This window comes from Tamandua tetradactyla, chromosome 8, assembly GCF_023851605.1.
Source record: "Tamandua tetradactyla isolate mTamTet1 chromosome 8, mTamTet1.pri, whole genome shotgun sequence".
NCBI lineage: Eukaryota > Metazoa > Chordata > Mammalia > Pilosa > Myrmecophagidae > Tamandua > Tamandua tetradactyla.
Window position 1 is genome coordinate 82,248,398 of NC_135334.1, and position 22,993 is coordinate 82,271,390.

At 38.2% G+C, this 22,993-nt stretch overlaps 1 protein-coding gene across 4 annotated transcripts in view; it reads left to right on the forward strand.

Moving 5' to 3' along the window:
• The window catches only part of TUB (TUB bipartite transcription factor), a 91,637-nt gene extending 86,105 nt beyond the window's left edge, over positions 1 to 5,532 (forward strand). For all 4 annotated transcript variants that reach the window (XM_077113878.1, XM_077113880.1, XM_077113879.1 and 1 more), the window contains 2 exons: positions 70 to 241; positions 707 to 5,532. In XM_077113878.1, coding sequence (XP_076969993.1) covers positions 70 to 241; positions 707 to 840 — 306 coding nt within the window. In that variant the 3' untranslated portion in view covers positions 841 to 5,532. The remainder of the gene's footprint in view (positions 1 to 69; positions 242 to 706) is intronic.
• The last annotated feature ends 17,461 nt before the right edge of the window (positions 5,533 to 22,993 follow it).

Consider the following 22,993-nt stretch of genomic DNA (forward strand, 5'->3'; position numbering starts at 1 on the left):
ACAGGGCCCTCTTTAGGGTGGTGATGGTACCAAAGCCTGGGCCTGGCTCATGTGAGGCTGCTCTCCCAGGAGCATGAGACATTGCTAGCACGGTGGCAGAATAAGAATACAGAGAGTATTATCGAGCTGCAAAACAAGACTCCTGTCTGGAATGACGACACACAGTCCTATGTACTCAACTTCCATGGGCGCGTCACACAGGCCTCTGTGAAGAACTTCCAGATCATCCATGGCAACGACCGTGAGTATTTCTACCCCTATTCATTACTGTCCACATGGACCAGGGTTCAGGGTGGGTTCAGCTAACCCTGCCCACACAGGTCAGAATTTAAGGAAGTGGACTGTATGGCTTAGACCAGTTGTAAAGAACTTTCTAACCTTAACGGCTGGGAGGCCCCAGGAGAATCTTCTTTGGAGGCTTAGCCCTAGATTCTGTGTACTTAGCAGAGTCTCTGGCATGGGAATATCTTTTGAATGGACTTACTCTCTTCTTCCCTTCCTCCTGTATGCATCTGTCTCCTTTGCTGCCATCTGCCACCACTCCCAACTGTCCTGTGTTTTACCTCCCTTTGGATTCCTGTGGCATCTCTGCTTCTTGATTTCCTTTCCCTCTTATGATTTGGGTGTGTCTTTCTTTCCCTATCTCCATTATCCCTGCTCTATCCTGTTTTTCTCTTTTTCTGCCCATGTTTGTGCCTGGTCCCAGCGGATTACATCGTGATGCAGTTTGGCCGGGTAGCAGAGGATGTATTCACCATGGATTACAACTACCCGCTGTGTGCACTGCAGGCCTTTGCTATTGCCCTGTCCAGCTTCGACAGCAAGCTGGCCTGCGAGTAGAGTCCTCCTCAAGCCCTTTGGAGTTGCCCAGCCTGGAGTGGACCCTGCCTGCCTGCCTGTGGAGATAGCCCTGCCTACCCTCTGTACATAGGCTTCCTGCCAGATGAGTCTTTGGCCCCGAGCAGGCTTCCTGGCTCAGCCAGCCAGGACCTAGCTCCTCTGCCTTTGATGTCGAGGTAGAGGAGCAGGGGTAAGTAGATGGGTGGGTACGAAGGAACAAGAGTGAATCCTGTTTTGTGTCCCAAGGTCAACCACTCCAACCCTCACTCCTAGTTAATACCCTGCTGCAGGTGTTTTTGCCAAGCTGGATGCCTCCAGCTGCGAAGACAGGAAGAGCTATAAAGGGGTAGGAAGCACAATGCAGGGCTGTTATGGCCCAGCTATTCACTCAGCCCCAGAGTCCAATGACTGCAGGTGCCACAACAGTAAGGGACATAGTGTGTGTGCGTGTGTATGTATGTGTGTGTGTGCAGGGCACAGCAACTTTATGTAGCAAGTTAGTGGCTGGGTGTGGCTCTGTGATTTCCTAATGTTGAGAGCTCTGAGAAATTCAAGGGCCAAGCAGGCCCCTTACAAATGTAGAAGGCATCAGCCAGGCCTGGATGCCTGGGAGAAGTTAAGATCACAGTGAGGTGAGATTGGAGAAAGGGTGAGGAGCAGGACCTTGCCCAAATTTCAGGGGCCTGGCTAGCTGGCTGTGAGAACTGGCTGGTACCCCAGGGTTTGAGCTCATTTGTTTTTTTCCAAGTTTGCTCTGTACTGTCAGAGGCAGTAGGAACCAGCTCTCAGGGCCAAAGTTTTTAGTGGATGAAGCCTGCAGGACACAGGCTCAGCATGCAAGAAGTGGGTCCCTAGGTCAGGGCTGTCTGGGGAGCCCTGTCAACTGCCTCAGCTCTGCTGAACAACCCTAGCACAATACCCAGGAAACATGGACAGGGTCCAAGTCACTAGCTCTAGGTTGCACACAGCTAAGCATACCTGGGGCTTTTGCTGGCAAAGGGCCATTCCTAAGCCATGGCAGGCTCCAAGAAGAATCTCTCTCTCTCTCTGGGAAGACCCTCCTCTGGGTGCTCTTGCTTGTGCTTCAGCTCCCACTGCTATCAGCCTAGGTCATGGTTAGTGTGGGCTTATGAGTGTGGCACTTCATTGAAGATGGTGGAAGCTTTTGTGGTGATCCTTCTTGGGTGGGAATAGGATAGGGCTAGAAAGGAGTATTTCAGAATCACAAGAGATCAGGGGTAGCAGGACCCTTAGGGATCAACCAGTATAGACCCATCACTGTAGGTGAATCACACCCAGAAAATGGGACTTGCCCTGGGTCACTTTGCTGGTTAGTAGCAGCATTCAGAACCTCAAACTCTCTTGATCTTTGTTCTCACTGTCCCCCAAGGTTCTTCAGCTCCCTGGCTTTCCAGGGGCCAGTCTGCTTGCCCTCCTCTCTTCTCCTAATTCCAGAGACTGAGAAATGTCAGAGTTGGTGTATAAAATTGAAACTATTTCAGTAGGAAAACAGGCAGCTTCCTGCTGCAAGGTATCTGGTTTTTTGCATGTCAGTCTGATAAATGGCCTTTGCTCCTCAGCGAGGGCTGCACCACTCTGAGACCTTAGCAAGCCTCCTGCACATTTATCTGGCCAGTGCTTCTGGGTTGAGTGTTCCAGAGCGAGGCCTGATCTTCCCCTCCACAGCCTTACTTTTCCTTGGATGGTACCATCCACCCTACAGGCTTGGGAACTCTAAGCTCTTACCCACTTATTATTTACTGTGGCAGAGGCTTCTTGCCCAGATGGATATCTGGAATCAGTGGGAAGCAAGGAGTTGTACCTTTAGGAAAGATATGCTTGGGAATAAATTGGGTTCTTTTACAAATGTAAGTCATATTTTAAATATGTTAGTAAGGCTTTGTAGGTGAAGGAATTGCTTTGACTTGTTAAATGGAAGTAGTATGTTCTTATTTCTTTGTAATCTAGGTTTTCCTGAGTTGAGTTCTTAAAGCAAGACACATTGTTCTAGCATGGATCTGCCCACATCTCAGGTATACAGCTCCAGGAGGATCCTCCAGTGATCCAGCTTTTGCCAACATAGTCTTGTTTCTCGACAACTCTTGCCTTCAGGGCCATTTTGGAGGCACTAGAAGTTTGTGTGCTGGGGTTGCTCCATATCCCAATCAAATGCTGCAGTGCCATCCTCCTTTTTTATAGTCCCAGTTTTGCTTTTCCTTCCCTGACTTAAATGAAAAGAGACCTACTGATGTGAGATGATGGAAACTAGATGATCTCTAAGGTTTGGTCAAGTGATTTCTTTGTGTCTAGACATTTATGGTGGAACAAGCCGATTTTGGATCCTTGAAGGAGGGGGTGGCGGTGTAGTGGCAGACTGGAAAAATCAGAAGCACAATGGAAAATGCTTGGCCTTTATTTCTCCTCTAGGACACAAGAAGGAGTTGGCTGGATGTTTTGGAATACTGTAGGGCCAGAAAACATGGATCCTGGGCTCTCTGGTGTGGGCTTGGAGATGGGTAGCCTCAGCAACAAAATTCTGTTCAGTGTTGTCATGTGTAGGAGTTGTCACCTGCTTGGGCCCCAGCCTAGCAAGATTCTGCTCTTGATGATGGTTTTCCTTGACCATTGTCCCCACAGCCATGGTCCCAAAGATTCAGAAAACAGTCACGGCCCCTGGAGACCACCTGGGTTTAGTCTCTCCACAGTCTGCCCAGACAATGCTTGATTGGGCGGAGAACTTGACTGAATGAGCAGTGCCTAAACGTGCTGCGCAGCTGGGACCTTAGGCAGCTCCTCTGTAAACTGCTGCTGGCTCTGTAACTCTTCCTGGGGTCACACCCTACAACTCTATACCCTCTGCCCCAAAACATTTTTTCTGTGGAGTGGTAAAGTTCACATCCCCAATTTTCTCCAGTTCTAGCTTTTCTTTCCTCTGGCTCCAAGGTGCTCTGTGTCTGTCTGCGTGTGTCTGTCTGTGTATCGTCATGTGTATGTGGGGAAAAGGGCAATCTGCAAACAATAAACTGAGGTTTCTGATGATCAAAATTTTAAGAATGAGTAGGAGAGGAATAGGATGTAGATATAAGCTGTGGGTTCATTTCATGCTCTTCAGACAAAGTATACCTGGGAAAGTACCAGCACATTTTTCCCAGTGTTCTGATTAGGAGGACACCATCCAAGAAAGTTTTCAGCTTCCACTCTGCACTACCTAAAGATATCACTGTATTGCACGCATGTTTTTGGATGAATCTGAACATATTCTAGTGAATGTGTCTTTAAAATCACAACACTAGTTCAGAGGAAACATAAGGCCTAGATCAATGGTGAGGACAAGTGTTGGGAACCAGGAAGTGTGATAATCACAAGCTAGAAAAGAACCTTTGGAGCCCGCCTCCTCCAGACAGTAGAACAACAAAATTGTAGAAGCAGCAGTTTTATTTCATTCTGGAAATAGTAGGGTTCTTACCCTGAGACATCATTCTAAGTTTTAACAAACAGCAATTTCATGATGGGATCTGTAGTGAAGGGAGATGCTGGGATAGCCACGTCTGTGGCTCTGTGATGCAAGCACAAATTCCATCTCCTAGATGGAATTCCTGGTTTTCTCTTACTGCAGTAACACTGGCCTTACCTTCTCTGTCATTCCTTGCCCTAGCTGCAACAAGTTGTGTGACCTCCCAGATGGCCCTTAGGTCATATTTTTCCAGGTACCTGAATGAGTCTGCTTTCTAATGGTCCTAGCACTGGTGGTATCCCAGCACTGGGACCTGACTCCCTTACAACCAGGACTGAGTCTGGGCCCTACCCTGCCTTGGGTCCTGGCTGGTAAGTCTGTACCAGGCACAGGCTAAGCAATGGGATCCTGTCTTGCGTTTACTAGCCATGTGTCCTGATGTATCTACAGGTTGTACTTTTTATCATCTCAGGATATGGGGAGTGGGACAGGGCAGAAATATTAGGACAGGTTTAGTTTCTGAATTTTCCAACCAAGTTGGTCTTATAGAAAGCACTTCACTTAGAAGCTATGTGATTTTGAACAAACTACATACTCTTTCTAGGTCTGTTTTTCCAGCTGCAAAATGAGGAGGTTGGACTGTAAAAGCTGCCATAGGGTTCAGGGTGAATGAAAGTAATCCTTGCTTTCATCACCTTTTCTAGCTCATTACTGTGCCTTTTTTCTTTCCTAAGAGCAACATCACACCCTTCTCCTATGTTCTATCCCTCCCTCCCCCCATCAAGGTTCAGGCAGAGCTGGAGATAAGGCTGTGATCCAGTTTCCTAGAGGACAAATGGGAGTGATTTAAAAAGGGAAGCCTGCCTCTGGCCTCTTTAATCCCACAAGTGATGACAAACGGGGTCTTGGTCAGGTCAGGTGACACTTCTCTTACTGGGAACACAGTTTTCATATTGCCTAGAAAATGTATGTTTATTTGCACAAGATTATCTTTTCCTATTTTGGTCAGACATTTTATTTTCAAAATTATCTGGAGTTTTAGAAGAACTTGCAAAACTGTGCTTTTATTAAGTGACTTTTTGAATAAACTCTTTGGTATTCTGGAGCAAATGTATTTATTGGTATGTGCAATGACAAACTTGGTATTTTTCCCATGTTGATGTTATGTATGTTGTAGCACTTAGTGTTTGTCTAAATACAGAACATATACAAGAAATTAAACTTGAATTGTTTCAATGCTGCTGTGTACTCCTTTTGATTTTTTCATAAAAGAAAAAAGTGTCTTTTTCCTAAAAGATTTTTTTCTATACCATTTATTCATTCTCAATCCTAGAAGACTCTGGGGTGGTAGGTAGGTGGGTGGGTGGTGGTGGTAACCCAGGGATCATATTCACTTGTTTAGCTTGATAAAGTTTAAGGATGGTCAGAAGCACACCCAGAGACTGGGAAAGGGGTGAGATTAGAAGGTACTTATATTAGAGCAATTCTCATGGTGAGCTGTGCTGAATGGGGGGCAGACTGTTGGTTCCTAGCCCTTAGGAACAAAGCAAAGAGGGTGGAAAAGACCCAAGTGAGAGAAATAACGCAAAGACTGAGCACCTTGATTCCTCTGGTTCTACTCAGAGCTTAGCCCGTTTAAACAGGATTTGAGTACGCCTGAAATCTTTTCAGCTGGTGGCAGATCAGAAGCCAGGAGAAGGGAGGCTGTGAGGCTGCAGGTGTGGCTTGAAACAAACATGAAAGCTAACGTCCAATCCTGAGGGAGGTCAAAACTGAAGTACAGAGTGAAGACCCTGCACCACGAGCCATTCCTGGCAGTCAGGGTAGCCTTAGAGGGTGGTAAGTGGGACAGCCAGGCAGTGATGATCCATTTATGACAGCTGTCATTGATCACCTGCCACACGCTTGACCCTGGGATAGCTACTTTATAAACAGTATCTTATTTAATCCTAACAGCTCTCCAAGGTGGGTGTAATTTCCAATTCATAAATGAGAAAACTGGTCTTGAAGAACTTAACGAATGATCTAAGAAAGAGATATGTTCTACTTTCTTTGTATAAGAAAATGGAGGAGGAAAAAAAATAACGATGGGGAAAGGTAAGTATATTTTTGAAAGACTGATATTAAAATGGTGAATGTAAGATCATCCAGCTACTTCACTTGTTTTTTTCTCACTAGTTCTGGATAGCTGACATACTAATTTTTTCTTTGAAAGAGAGGTAGTCTGAGTTGAAAAGGAATTTAGTGATGTGTGATAATAAGCAGGGTTCACTTATTCCCTGAGATTTTCAGTTTTCATGTTACCAAGAACATTTCTGAGCAATGACTTACTCCTGTAGCCTCTGCTTTTGTAAAAAATAGCATAATTAAGCTATTCCTAAAAAGAAGACATTTTGGGATTTTTTTGTGAGTCACGTCAAAAACAAATCTTTTGTCACTTTTGACACTTGAGTATTTAACTTTTAATACTCAACAAACACATCCCCTCCTCTATCACCTCCCAACCTCCCACTACACTCTAATCTTTGTTTCTCTGCAAATTTGCTATTTCTAGTTCTCTCTTACAGGTGATATACAATTTTTGCATTATGTGCCTTACTTATTTCACACAATGTTTTCAAGGATCTCCCACTTAGAACATGTCTCATAATTTCAGTCTTTTCTACAGCCTAATGAATATTCCATTGTGGTGTATATGTGCCACATTTTGTCTGTCTATTCATTTGTTAATGATAGCTTGGGTTGTTTCACCTTTTGGCTATTGTGAATAATGCTATAAACACTGGTATACAATTATCTGTTTGAGACCCTGTTTTCACTTTTCTTGGATACACACCTAGAAATGGAATTGCTGGTCATATTTAGCTGGTTCTATATTTAGCTTTTGGGGGAACTCCTGTATGGCTTTCCACTGTGGCTGTACCATTTTACATTTCCTCCAATAACGGACTAGAGTTCCATTTTCTCTGCATCCTCTCCAATACTTTTTTTTTTTTTAAACAATACCCATCCTTGTGGGTGTTAAGTGGTATCTTGTGGTTTTGATTTGCATTTCCCTAATGGCTAATGATGTTGAACATCTTTTCCTGTGTTTACTGACTATCTGTATATGTTCTTTGGTGAATTCACTATTCAATCCTTGGTGCATTTTAAAATTGGGTTGTGCATTTTGTTGTAGTTGAGGTGTAGGAGTTCTTTATATAGTCTAGATATTAAGCCTTTGTCCGATACATGGTTTGAAACTATTTTCTCCCATTCAGTTAGTTGACTTTTCACTTCCTTTATAATCTCAATACTGGAAAGATTTTATTTTTTATTAGATCAAATTTATCTATGTTCCTTTTGTTGCTTGTGCTTTTGGTGTCACACCTAAGAATCCTTTGTTGAATCCCAGAACATGAAGACTTGCTTCAGTGTTATCTTTCAAAACTTTTATAGGTTTAGTTGTTATATTTAGGTCTTTGATCTATTTTGATTTTTGTATATGGTATGACGTAGGGGCCTAACTTCATTCTTCTGCATGTGAATACCCAGTTTTCCCAAGACCATTTGTTGAAGACATTATTCATTCCCCATTGCATGTATTTAGCATCCTTGTGGAAAATCAATTGGACACAGATATGTGGGTCTATTTTGGACTTTCAATTCTGTTCCACTGATCTATTTACCTTTATGCAATTATGCCAGTTTAAAAGTTTTATGTAACCCAGAAAAGCCAGTTTAATCCCGATTCAATATTGTGGGGGCAGCCATTTCTTTTAATCCACTGTAAATTAGAAACTTTTTATTACATTATCTCCACAGAAATGTGACAAATACAATTGTGAGTGTAACCTTTTGATTAGATGGTGATTTCACTCTGCCCATTCCAGGTAGGTCTTGATTAGTTTACTAGAATCCTTTAAAAGAGAAAAGAGAAAACATTTTAGAGAAAAGACAGAAGCCGCAGAGCTGGCAAACTTCCCAGCAGAGCTGACACAGATGTGGACACATGGAAAACAGAGACATGGCTGTTTGGAGATGCTTGGAGCCCAGCAAACACTGCTGTGAGATGTTAAGCAAGTCGAAACCTAAAGAAAGCCGATGAAAGCCAGCCCTGGAGAAGTAAAGTGAGGAATCCTCACAGGAACAGAAGCTGAAAGGGGAATGGAGCCCAGGAGCAAGGGACCAACAGATGTCAGCCATGTGACTAACCAGTGGACAGAGGTGCTACTAACCCATTGGCCTTCCTTGAATTAAGCTTTCTTTCCCTGGATGCCTTAGTTTGGACAATTTTATAGGCTTAACTATAAACTTGTAACTTATTAAATTTCCCTTTTTAAAAGCCATTCCAGTTCTGGTATATCACATTCCAGCAGCTTGTAAACTAACACACTGGTACTACATTGTTTTAATTACTCTTGCTTGTTAGTACAGTTTGAAATTGGGAAATGTGAGTCTTCCAATCCTGTTCTTTTTCTAGATTGTTTTGGTTATTTGATATCCTTTGCAGTTCTGTATAAATTCAAGAATCAGCTTTTCCATTCTGCAAAACAGGATCCTGGAATTTTGATAGGGGCTGCACTGAATTTGTATATTGGTTTGGATAATACTGACTGCATTAACTCTTCCAATCTATGAACATGGAATGTCTTGACATTTACTTAGGTCTTTAATTTCCTTCAGCAATGTTTTGTGGTTTCAGTATAAAAGTCTTTTGTATCCATGGCTAAATTTTTTCCTAGATATATTTTTTTTAGATGTTACTGTAAATGGAATTGTTTTCTTAATTTCCTCTTTGGATTATACATTGCTAGTATGTAGGAACACAGTTTATTTTTGTGTGTTGATCTTGTACCCTGCCATTTTTGCCTAACTCATTTGTTAGTAATTTTCTTGTGGATTCCTTTGGACTTTCTCTGTATAAGATCATATCCTCTGCAAACAGATAGTTTTACTTCTTCCTTTTTATTTTGGATACCTTTTATTTAATCCCCTCCCCACCCTGCCCCCAAATGCTCTGGTAAGAATGTTCAGTTCAGTACTGAATAGCACTGGTGATAGTGGGCAACCTTGTCTCATTCCTGACCTTAGGGTGAAAGCTTTCAGCCTTTTACATTGTGTATGTTAGCTGTGGGTTTTTCATAAATGGCCTTTATCATGTTGAGAAAGTCCCCTTCTATTCCTACTTTTCTGAGTGTTTTTATCAAGGAAGGCACTGGATTAGTCAGCTTCCTTTCTGCCATCTATTGAGATAATGTTTTTTTTCCTTCCTTCATTCTACTTATGTAGTTTATTACCCTAATTTTTTAATGTTGAACCACCCTTACATTCCTGAGATAAACCCACTTGGTTTTGGTGTATATCTTTTTAGTAAATGTTGTTGGATTTGGTTTTAGTATTTTGTTAAGGATTTTTGCATCTATTTCCATAAGGGACATTTTTCTAATTTTCTTGTGATGTCTTTAACAGGCTTTGGCATCAGAGTAATGCTAGTCTCATAGAATGAATTAGGTAGAGTTCCCTCTTGAATTCTTTGGAAAAAGTCTGACAAAGATGGGTGTTAATTCTTCTTAAAATGTTTGGTAGAATAATCAGTGAATCCATCTAGTCCTTGGACTTTTCTTTCATGGAGTATTTTTTATTTCATGGAGTATTTTTGATTACTGATTCAATCTATGTATATGTTAAAGGTATTTTGAAGTTTTCTATTTCTTCTTGAGTCAATTTGGCTAGTTGCTGTCTGAATTTTTATATTTTTGGTATCTAGTTTGTTGGCATATAATTGTTGATAATCTTAAATTTTATTACAGGAATTATAGGTTTACAGAAAAATCATGTAGAAAGGGCAATTGCAGAGTTACTATATATTCCCTACTACCACACAGTTCTCCCTATTATTAACACCTTTTGTTAGTATTGTAAGTTTGTTACAATTGATGAAACAATATTATTGTATTAGTAACTATATTCCATAGTTTATACTAGAATCCATTGTGTTGTGCAGTCCTATCATGTTTTTAAATTTTTTATTCTAGTAGCATATATATACTACCTAAGATTTTCCTTTTTAACCACTTTCAAATATATACTTAAGTGGCATTAATTGCATTCACAGTACTGTGCTATCACCACTATCCATACCAAAACATTTCCATCACCTCAAATAGAAATGGTACCAATTAAGCATTAATTGTCTATTCCTTACCTCCACCCTGGCCCCTGGTAAAATATATTCTAGTTTCAGACTCTATGAGTTTGCTTAGTCTAATTATTTCATGTCAATGAGATCAAACAGTATTTGTCCTTTTGTGGCTGGCTTATTTCACTCAACATGGTAGTTCAAGGATTATCCACATTGTTACATGTATCATAATTCATTCCTTTTTATGGCTGAATAACATTCCATTTTGTGTTTGTGTGTGTGTATCACATTTTGTTAATCCATTTATCTGTTAATGGACACTTAGGTTACTTCCATCTTTTGGCAACTGAATAATGCCTCTATAAAATCAGTGTGCAAATATCTGTTTGATGCCCTGCTTTCAATTCTTTTGGGTAAATATCTAAATGGGGAATTTCCAGGACATATGGTAATTCACTATGTGACTTTCTGAAGAACCACCAAATGGCTTTTCTACAGTGGCTGTACTATTTTACATTCCCACCAGCAATGATGAGTATTCCTATCTTCCACATCCTCTCCAACACCTATTTTCTGTTTTTTTTTTTTAATAGTAGCTATTCTAGTGGGTGTGAAATGATTATCTCATTATGGTTTTGATTCACATTTCTCGAATGGCAAAAGATCTTGAGCATCTTTTCATGTGCTTATTGGCCATCTGTACATCTTCTTTGGAGAACTGGGTTGTTTATCCTTCTGTGGTTGAGTTATGGGATTTATGTATTTTGAATATTAAGCCTTATGGATATGTGGTTTTCAGATATATTCTCCTATTCTGTAGGTCGTATTTTACTGTCATGATGAAGTCCTTTGCATGAAAGTTCTTAATTTTGATGAATTTCATTTGACCGTTTTTTCTTCTGTGGCTTGTGCTTTGGGTATAAAATCTAAGAAACTACTTAGTGTTTCTTACACAAGGTCCTAAAGATGCTTCCCAAAGTTTTCTTGTAGGAGCTTTATAGTTTTGGTTCTTATATTTAGGTCTTTGATCCATTTTCAGTTGACTTTGTATATGGTGTCAGGTAAGGGTCCACCTTCATTCCTCTGCATATGGATATCCAGTTTCCTGCCACCCTTTGTTGAAGAGATTTATTCTTCTCCCATTGATTAGACTTGGCAGCCTTATCAAAAATCAATTAACCATAGATGTGAAGGTTTATTTCTGAGCTCTCAATTCAATTCCATTGGTTGATATGTCTGTCCTTGTGCAGTACAATGCTATTTTGATTACTGTAGCTTTGCAATAACTGTTATTGGGAAGTGTGAATCCTCCAACTTGCATCCTTCTTTTTCAAGATGGATTTGGCTATTTGGGGCCCCTCAATTTTCCATATCAATTTGATGAGTGGTTCTACCACTTATGCAAAGGAGGCTGTTGGAAATTTGATTGGGATTGCACTGACTCTATAAATCGCTTTGGGTAGAATTGACATCTTAGGGATATTTTGTCATCCAATGCATGAACACAAAGAATGTCCTTCCATTTGTTTGGGTTTTCTTTGATTTCTTTTTAGCAATGTTTTATGCGTTTTCCGTGTTAAGTCCTTTACATCCTTCTTTAAATGTATTCCTATATATCTGTTCAGTTTCAGTATTTCACCATCAAGAATAATGTTAGCTATGAGTTTTTCATAAATGCCCTTTATTATGTTCAGAAAGTTTCTTCTGATTCCCAGTTTTCTAGGTGTTTTTATCGAGAAAGGGTGCGTATTTTAAGTGCCTTTCTGTGTCAACTGAGATGATCATGTTTGTTTTTTCTCCTTTATTCCATTAATGTGGCATGTTGCAGTGCCTTTCTTATGTTGAGCAACCCTTGTATACCTGGGATATATCACACTTGATCTTGGTATATAATTCTCTTAATGTAAGTCGTTTTTGGCATTTTGTTGAGGATTTTAGCATCTATATTGTTAAGGTATACCAATCTGTAATTTTCTTTTCCTGTGGTATCTTTATCTGGCTTGATATTGGGGTGATTTGGCCTCACACAATGAGTTAGGAAATGTTCCCTCTTAAATTTCTAGAAAGATTTTGAGAAGAACTGGTGCTAATTCTTTTAATTTAATGAAGTCATCTGGTCCTGGGATTTTGTTTTGGGGGAGGTTTTGAAAAACTGATTCTATCTCTTTACTTCTTACTGGTCTGCTGAGACATTTTTTTGTTTCTTTTGAGTAAGTGTAGGTTTCTTTTGGGGGGGATTTGTCCATTTCATCTAGGTCATCTGATTTCATGGGATTGTCTTGTACTTTTCATTTCTATGAGGCTAGTAGTAATGTCCTCCATTCAGCTGATTTTAGTTATTTGCATTGTCCCTTTTTTTTCCAATTCAGTCTAACTAAAGGTGTAACTCTCACTGATCTTTCAAAGAAGCAACTTTTGGCTTTGTTGATGCTATTATTTTTATAAATCTCTATTATATTTATCTCCATTCTAGTCTTTGTTATTTCCTTCCTTCTGTTCCTTTGGATTTAGTTTGCTTTTCTTTTTCTAGATCCTCCAGCTATGAGATTAGGGTCTCAGATTTGAGATCTTTATTGTTTTGTAATGTAAGCATTTAGAATATAAATTTCCTTCTCAGCACTGCCTTTGCTGCATCCATAAATTTTGGTATGTTGTGTTTTCATCTTCATTCACCTCAAGATTATATTTCCTATGTGATTTCTTATTTGACTCATTTAAGATTACACTGTTTAATTTCCTTATATTTGTGAAATTTCTAGTCTTCCCTTGGTTATTGTGGAGATGGTACTGTATGATTTCAGTAGTTTTGAATTTATTGAGACCTGTTTTGTGACCGAACATTTGGACTCTCCTCAAAAATAATCCATGTGCGCTAGAGAAGAATATGTATTCTGCTGCCAATCGGTAAAGTGTTATCTATATGTCCATTATATCCAGTTGGTTTATAATATTATTCAAGTCTTTTATTTCTTTACTGATATTCAGTCTAGATGCTTTATCCATTATTGAAAATGGTGTATTGAAATCTATTGATATAGAACTGCCTATATCTCCCTTCAAATTTGGGGGGCTCTAATTATTTTATATTTGTTGCACATATATTTTTAAGTGTAATGTCTTGCTGAATTGAGCCCTTTATCAGTATATCTAGTGACTTTCTGTGTACCTCTTAATAGTTTTTAGCTTAGTCAATTTTCTTTATTAGTGTAGCTATCCCAGCTCTCTTTTGTTGGCTATTTGTATGGTGTATTTTTTCTATTCTTTCACTTTCAACTAATTTATGTCTCTGAATTTAAGGTGAGTCTCTTGTAAACAGCATCTAATTAGGTCATGTTTTAAAATCTGTTCTGCAAATCTCTGTCTTTTGACAGAAGAATTATATGCATTTATATTTGAAGTAACTATTGATAATGCAGGACCTTCTTCTGCCATTTTGCTATTTGTTCTTTATTAAGTCTTTTTATCTTTTTTTGGTCCCTCAATTGTTTTATTAATGCCTACTTTATAATTATCTGATTTTTTGTAGTGTACATCTTCAATCCCTTCACACTTCTTTCTGTATATATTTTTCATATATTTCCTTTATAGTTACCATTGGTCTGAAATTTAACATCTGAAATCTGACAATCATATTTAATTTCAATATCATACATGTACACTCTTCCTATATCCCTCCATCTCCCCACCTTTTGGTTATACTTGCTATAAATTATATTTTCACACATTGTATGTCCCAGATCATTTATATTATTAATTTTAGGCATGTGCATTTTAGAACCTATAAGAAGTAAAAAGTAAAGATTAATACAAAAAAAAAAAGGCAATACAGTACTGGCAGTTACAATTACCTATATGGTTACCATTACCAAGGTCTTTATTTCTTTATGCAGCTTTAATCTACTAATGTCTAGTGTCATTTCCTTTCAGTGTAAAGAACTCTCTCAGCTTTGGTTTATCTAGAAATGTCTTAATCTCTCCCTTGTTTTTAAAAGGCAATCTTGCCAGATATAAACTCCTTGGTTGGCAACTGTTTTCTTTCAGTGCTTTCAACATTTCTTCCAACTGCCATCTTGGCCTCAATGGTTTCTGGTGAGAAGTTAACAATCTTATTAGGACTCCCTTACATACAACATACTGCTTTTTTTCTTGCAGCTTTTAGAACTCTCTCCTTGTCCTTGCCATTTGACAGTTTGATTACTTTGTGCCTGGGCATAATCCCCTTTATATTTACCCTCTTTCAGGTTTGTGGGATTCTTGAATGTGCATATTCATATTTTATGTTAAATTTGGAAAGTTTCTGCTATTATTTCTTTCAGTATTTCTTCTGCACCTTTCTCTCTTGCTTCTCCCTATTGGATCTCATAATGTATATTCATCACTTGATGGTTGTCCCACAGTCTCTTAGGCTTTTTCACTTTTTTTTTTCTTTCTGCTCCTCAGCCTGAGTCAATTCAATTGTCTAGTCTTTGAGTTTGATTCTTTTTTCTGCCACCTCCTATCTGCTGTTAAAACCCTCTAAGAAATCTTTCATCTCAGTTACTGTGGTCTTCAATTCTAGTATTTGTTTGGTTCCTTTTAAAAATTTCTATCTTTTTATTGAGAATCTCACATTGTTCACTGTTTTCCTGACAAGCTTTAGTTCTTTCTTTGTGTTTATCTTTTATCTCCTTTAGCACATTACTGAGGATCATTTTCTGGGAGTCTTTTTCCATGGGTACGAAGTCTAGTGTTCTTTGTTGGTAGTTTCTGGATTTTTATCTTGTTCTTTGGATGAGTCATCATTTCCTGTTTCTTTGTCTTGTAATCTTTGGTTGCATACTTAAAGATTTAGTCCCTGAGATATCTGTTCCTTTAGCTTGGGTCCAGCTAATATGACAGAGATTTGAGTGTCAGGAGGTAGTAACCGAAATACTCTCACAGTCTTGCACATCGGATTGCCTTGGTTGGCACCCTCCTTCACAGTTTAGCTTGCCTATCAAAAAGATCAGCCTAAGGTGAATGAAGTACAGGAACTTTGCTGGTCTTCTTCTGAGCCTCCCTCTTCTCCTGTGCTTTGCTTGTTCACAGCCTTTGGAATTCCCTCGTTTACAAGAATGCAAATGCTCCATCTTGAGATGGACTTTCTCCTCCTCCTGGATGCTGTCTTCTGTGACTTAAAGCATGCCATCTTTTGCCTTCACTGCTTTGACTTATTTCTTATACTGTTTTAGTTCTCCACAGTGCTTCTGCCTGCACAGCAAGTTCTAGAACACTGAGCCAGAGATGAGTGTCCTGGTTCAGGTTTTCATTCTGCCACCTTATAGACTGTTCTAGACATATAGGCACCCCAGAATGGGCACAAGGTTTTCTCTGATCCCTCCATAACCTGGCCAGAAATGCACAGTGAGACTAGGGAGATGGTGAATGAGGGGCCAACAAGGGTGCCACAAGCTTTTCCTATTTTTTTAATGCAATTATATTTAGATATATTCACACACCATACAGTCCATTCAAGTATACAAACAATAGCTGTATATATCGTCTGCAAACAGTATCATCACACAGTTGTGCATCACCATCACAATCATAGTAGTGGTGTGGTACATTTGTTATTGTTGATGAAAGAACATTAAGATATTTATTGTTAACTGAAGCCCATACTTTGCAGCTCTTTCCCCATATACTACTCTATTATTAACTCCTTGATAATAATTTCATACATGTTTCATGGAAGACATTTTTTTTTTGACATTTTCTTATTTGTACTGTTACACACAGTCTTCATCCACCACAAGATTTACTAAGTTATACAGTCCCAAGTTTTAATCTCTGGCTTTCCTTCTGGTGGCATATGTGACTCAAAACTGTCCCTATCAACCACATTCATACTGAAGTTGGTGCTGTTATTTCTACTCACAACAATGTACTCCCATTACTCCTATCCATTTTCACTCATTTAAATTCAACCTAGTTAAAAACTTGGTACATCTTAAGCAACCAGTCCCCGTTCTCTACCCACATTCTATCTCCTCATAACCTATATTCTAGACTCTATGTCTTGAGTTTATATATTAGAACTAATTCTACTAGTGGGATCTTACAGTATTTGCCCTTTTGTGTCTGACTTATTTCACTCAACAGTGTCCTCAAGGTTCAACCATGCTGTCCAATGCTTTAGAACTTCGTTCCTTCTTACTGATAAACAATACATCATATGTACATAACACATTTTGTTTATCAGTTCATCAACTGATAGACACTTGGATTGTTCTCATTTTTTGCCAATTGCCAATAATATTGCTATGAACATTGGCGTGAAAGTGTCCATGTCCCTGCTTTCAGTTCTTCTGGGTATATGCTAAGGAGTGGATTGCCAGATCATGGGGCAACTCTACGCTTAGCTTTCTGAGGAACTGCTAAACTAACTTTCATAGCAGCTGTACAATTTTACATTCCCACCAGCGGTGAATAAGTGTTCCAATTTTTCCACATTCTCTCCAACACTTAAGTTTCCCATTTGTTTAATAGTGGCCATTCTAGTAGGTGTGAAATATCTCATTCTGGTTTTGATTTGCATTTCCCTAACAGCTAGTAAAGATGAGCATCTTTTCATTTACTATTTAGCCAGTTGCATTTCCTCTTTGGAAAGTCTTATGCCCATTTTTTAATTGGGTTTTTTTTTTTTTATTGTTGAGGTGTAGGAGTTCATTGAATAATCAGAATATCAAACCTTTCTCAGATATGTGGTTTCCAAATATTTTCTCCTACTGAATCAGCAGTCTTTTCTTTTATAATATGCTTTAAAGTCAGGAAGTGTAAAGTCCTCCCACTTCAGTCTTCTTTTTCAAGATGTTTTTGCTATTCAAGGCCTCTTTCCCTCCCAAATAAGTTTGATAATTAGCTTTTCAATTTCAGCAAAGCAGGCTATTGGAATTTTTATTGGAATTGCACTGAATCTGTAGATCAATTTGGGCAGAACTGATACCTTAATGACATTAAGCCTTCTAATATATGAACACGGACTGTCTTTTCATTAGGTCTTTGATTTCTTTTAGTAATGTTTTGTAGTTGTCTGTGTACAGGTCCTTTACATCCCTGTTAAGTTTATTCCTAGATATTTTATTCTAACAGTTGCTATTGGGAGTTGCTATCTCCTCAGATGGCTCATGACTAGTGTACAGAAACATTACTGATTTTTGTGTGTTGCTCTCATACCCGCCACCTTGCTGAACCTGTTTATTAGCTCTAGTAGTAAGTATTTTTGTTGTAGTTTTTTCAGGGTTTTCTAACTATAGGATCATGTCATCTGCAAATAGTGAAAGTTTTACTTTTACTTCTTCCTTTCTGATTTGGATGCCTTTTATTTCTTTTTCTTGCCAAACTACTCTAGCTAGAACTTCTAGCATAATGTTGAATAACAGTGGTGATGACAGGTATCCCTGTCTTCTTCCCAATACTGTGAGAAAGCTTTCAGTCTCTCCCCACTGAGTATGACATCAGCTGTGGGTTTTTCATAGAAGCATTTTATAATATTGACCAAGTGTCCTTTTATCCCTGTCTTTCAGAATGTTTTTATTAAGAAAAGGAAGCTATAGACCAATCTAATGTATATAGGTACAAAAAGCCTCCACAAAATACTTGCAGATTGAATCCAACAGAACATTAAAAGAATTACACACCTTGACCAAGTAGGTTTTATCCCAGGTATGCTAGGGTGGTTCAACATAAGAAAATCAATTATTGTAGTATACCACATTAACAAATTAAAAGGAAAAAACCACATGATATCTTCATTGATGCAGAAATGGCATTTGGTCTATAGCTTCCTTGTATCTTTATCAGGCATTGGTATTAGTGTGATGTTGGCTACATAGAATAAGTTAAGTATTCCCTCTTCAATTTTTTTTGGAAGAGTTTGAGAAGGCCTGGTATTAATTCTTCCTGGAATGCTTGGTAGATTTCACATGTGAAGCCATCTGATCCTGCGTTTTTCTTTGTAGGGAGTTTTTGATGACTGATTCAAACTTGTTGAGGATTGTTGAGGTCTTCAGCTCCTTTTCAAGTCAGTGTAGGGTTTTTTCTGTTTCTGGGAAGTTGTCTATTCATTTAAATTGTCTAGTTTGTTGGCATACAGTGTTCATAGTATTTTCCTATTACTTTTTTATTTCTTCGAGGTCTGTGATAATGAACCCCCTCATTTCCAATTTTATTTATTTGCATCTTCCCTCTTTTTGTCTTTGTCAGTCTAGCTAAGCATTTGTCAGTTTTATTGATGCCATTGTTTTGTGCTTTTATTTATTCTCCATTTCATTTATTTCCACACTAATCTTTGTTATTTCTTGCCATCTGCTTGCTTGGGGATTAGGTTTCTCCAGTTAGGTCTTTGGTTTTAGCTCTTTCTTCCTTTTCAATTTAGCTATTGAGAGCAATAAATTTTCCTCTCAGAACTCCCTTTACTGTGTCCCATAAATTTTGATATGTTGTGTTTTCATTTGTCTCTACTTACTGATTTCTCTTGCAATTTCTTCTTTGACTCACTGATTAAGAATGTGTTGTTTAACTTCCATATATCGGTGAAATTTGTGGTTCTTTGATTGTTATTAATTTCCAGCTTCATTCTGTTCTGATCAGAGAGAGTGCGTTTTATAATTTCAATCCTTTAAAATTCAGAATACCTATTTTGTGTCCCAGCATATGGTCTATCCTAGAGAATGTTCCATGAGCACTTGAGAAGAATGTATATCCTGCTGCTGTGGAGTGTAATGTTCTAAATATATTTCTGTTAAATCTAGTTCATTTAGAATATTTAGGTATATATATATATATATATATTTTTTTTTTTTAATCCATTCTGCCAATCTTTGTCTTTTGACTGGGGATTTTAATCAAGCAACACTCAATGTTATTCCTGTAAAAGCCAGCCTTACTTCGATAATTTTATCCTTTGGCTTTTGTCAGATCTTACTGATGATCTTCACTTATATACTCTCTTCCATGCCTCTGGTCTTTTCTTTTCAGCTGGAAGAATTTAGTATTTATTTAGGGCAGGTGTCTACTAATAAACTCTCTCAGCTTCTGTTTATCTGTGAATATTTTAAACTCTCCCTCATATTCAGAGGACAGCTTTGCTCTATAGAGAATTCTAGGCTAACGATTTTTCTTTCAGTATCTCATTGTGTCTGATGAGAAGTCAGCACTTAGCTTTATATGGGTTCCCTTGTATGTGTTTTCAGGATTCTCACCTCTTTGGCATGTGGCAGTCTGATTAGTATGTGTCTTGGAATGGACTATTTGGATTGATTCTGTTTGGAATACATGTTTCTTGGACATGTAGATTTGTGCACTTCATGTTGTCAATCATTTCCCGGAAACCCTGCTCAAATTTCTCCATTTGTTCTTTTGTCTGTTCAAATTAGGTTGCTCTTTTAGCACATTGATCCTTTCTTCTGCTTCTTTGAATCTGCTGTTATTTCCAGTATATTTTTACTTTCATCTATATGTCTACATATCCTTTCATATTTTTTATGCTCTCTAGTATTGCCTTGATATTATTTATCTCTTGAGCCATCTGTTTGAATAACTTTGATCAGCTCCAAATTTTGTATCTCCTCTGGCTTTTTAATTTGATCATTTGGCTTGGTCATATCTTCTTCTTTTTTTTTTTTTTTTCATTCAGTGTTTTAACATGATTACTTTACAATTAGGTATTATTGTGCTGTCCATTTTTGAGTTTTTGTATCTAGTTCTGTTGCACAGTCTGTATCCCTTCAGCTCCAATTACCCATTATCTTACCCTGTTTCTAACTCCTGCTGGACTCTGTTACCAATGACATATTCCAAGTTTATTCTCGAATGTCCGTTCACATCAGTGGGACCATACAGTATTTGTCCTTTAGTTTTTGGCTAGTCTCACTCAGCATAATGTTCTCTAGGTCCATCCATGTTATTACATGCTTCATAAGTTTATTCTGTCTTAAAGCTGCATAATATTCCATCGTATGTATATACCACAGTTTGTTTAGCCACTCGTCTGTTGATGGACATTTTGGCTGTTTCCATCTCTTTGCAATTGTAAATAATGCTGCTATAAACATTGGTGTGCAAATGTGCATTTGTGTCTTTGCCCTTAAGTCCTCTGAGTAGATACCTAGCAACGGTATTGCTGGGTCGTATGGCAATTCTATATTCAGCTTTTTGAGGAACCGCCAAACTGCCTTCCACAGTGGTTGCACCATTTGACATTCCCACCAACACTGGATAAGTGTGCCTCTTTCTCCACATCCTCTCCAGCACTTGTCATTTTCTGTTTTGTTGATAATGGCCATTCTGGTGGGTGTGAGATGATATCTCATTGTGGTTTTGATTTGCATTTCTCTAATGGCCAGGGACATTGAGCATCTCTTCATGTGCCTTTTGGCCATTTGTATTTCCTCTTCTGAGAGGTGTCTGTTCAAGTCTTTTTCCCATTTTGTAATTGGGTTGGCTGTCTTTTTGTTGTTGAGTTGGACAATCTCTTGATAAATTCTGGATACTAGACCTTTATCTGATATGTCGTTTCCAGGTATTGTCTCCCATTGTGTAGGCGGTCTTTCTACTTTCTTGATGAAGTTCTTTGATGCACAAAAGTGTTTAATTTTGAGGAGCTCCCATTTATTTATTTCCTTCTTCAGTGCTCTTGCTTTAGGTTTAAAGTCCATAAAACCGCCTCCAATTGTAAGTTTCATACGATATCTCCCTACATTTTCCTCTAACTGTTTTATGGTCTTAGACCTAATGTTTAGATCTTTGATCCATTTTGAGTTAACTTTTGTATAGGGTGTGAGATACAGGTCTTCTTTCATTCTTTTGCATATGGATATCCAGTTCTCTAGGCACCATTTATTGAAGAGACTGTTCTGTCCCAGGTGAGTTGGCTTGACTGCCTTATCAAAGATCAAATGTCCATAGATGAGAGGGTCTATATCTGCGCACTCTATTCGATTACATTGGTTGATATATCTATCTTTATGCCAATTCCATGCTGTTTTGACCACTGTGGCTTCATAATATGCCTTAAAGTGAGGCAGCGTGAGACCTCCAGCTTCGTTTTTTTTCCTCAAGATGTTTTTAGCAATTCGGGGCACTCTGCCCTTCCAGATAAATTTGCTTATTGGTTTTTCTATTTCTGAAAAATAAGTTGTTGGGATTTTGATTGGTATTGCATTGAATCTGTAAATCAATTTAGGTAGGATTGACATCTTAACTATATTTAGTCTTCCAATCCATGAACACGGTATTCCCTTCCATCTATTTAGGTCTTCTGTGATTTCTTTTAACAGTTTTTTGTAGTTTTCTTTATATAGGTTTTTTGTCTCTTTAGTTAAATTTATTCCTAGGTATTTTATTCTTTTAGTTGCAATTGTAAATGGGATTCTTTTCTTGATTCCCCCTCAGCTTGTTCATTACTAGTGTATAGAAATGCTACAGATTTTTGAATGTTGATCTTGTAACCTGCTACTTTGCTGTACTCATTTATTAGCTCTAGTAGTTTTGTTGTGGATTTTTCCGGGTTTTCAAAGTATAGTATCATATTGTCTGCAAACAGTGATAGTTTCACTTCTTCCTTTCCAATTTTGATGCCTTGTATTTCTTTTTCTTGTCTAATTGCTCTGGCTAGAACCTCCAACACGATGTTGAATAACAGTGGTGATAATGGACATCCTCGTCTTGTTCCTGATCTTAGGGGGAAAGTTTTCAATTTTTCCCCATTAAGGATGATATTAGCTGTGGGTTTTTCATATATTCCCTCTATCATTTTAAGGAAGTTCCCTTGTATTCCTATCTTTTGAAGTGTTTTCACCAGGAAAGGATGTTGAATCTTGTCAAATGCCTTCTCTGCATCAATTGAGATGATCATGTGATTTTTCTGCTTTGATTTGTTGATATGGTGTATTACATTAATTGATTTTCTTATGCTGAACCATCTTTGCATACCTGGGATGAATCCTACTTGGTCATGATGTATAATTCTTTTAATGTGTTGTTGGATACGATTTGCTAGAATTTTATTGAGGATTTTTGCATCTATATTCATTAGAGAGATTGGTCTGTAGTTTTCTTTTTTTGTAATATCTTTGCCTGGTTTTGGTATGAGGGTGATGTTGGCTTCATAGAATGAATTAGGTAGTTTTCTCTCCACTTCGATTTTTTTGAAGAGTTTGAGCAGAGTTGGTACTAATTCTTTCTGGAATGTTTGGTAGAATTCACAAGTGAAGCCGTCTGGTCCTGGACTTTTCTTTTTAGGAAGCTTTTGAATGACTAATTCAATTTCTTTACTTGTGATTGGTTTGTTGAGGTCATCTATTTCTTCTTGAGTCAAAGTTGGTTGTTCATGTCTTTCCAGGAACTCGTCCTTTCATCTACATTGTTGTATTTATTAGCATAAAGTTGTTCATAGTATCCTGTTATTACCTCCTTTATTTCTGTGAGGTCAGTAGTTATGTCTCCTCTTCCATTTCTGATCTTATTTATTTGCATCCTCTCTCTTCTTCTTTTTGTCAATCTTGCTAAGGGCCCATCAATCTTATTGATTTTCTCATAGAACCAACTTCTGGTCT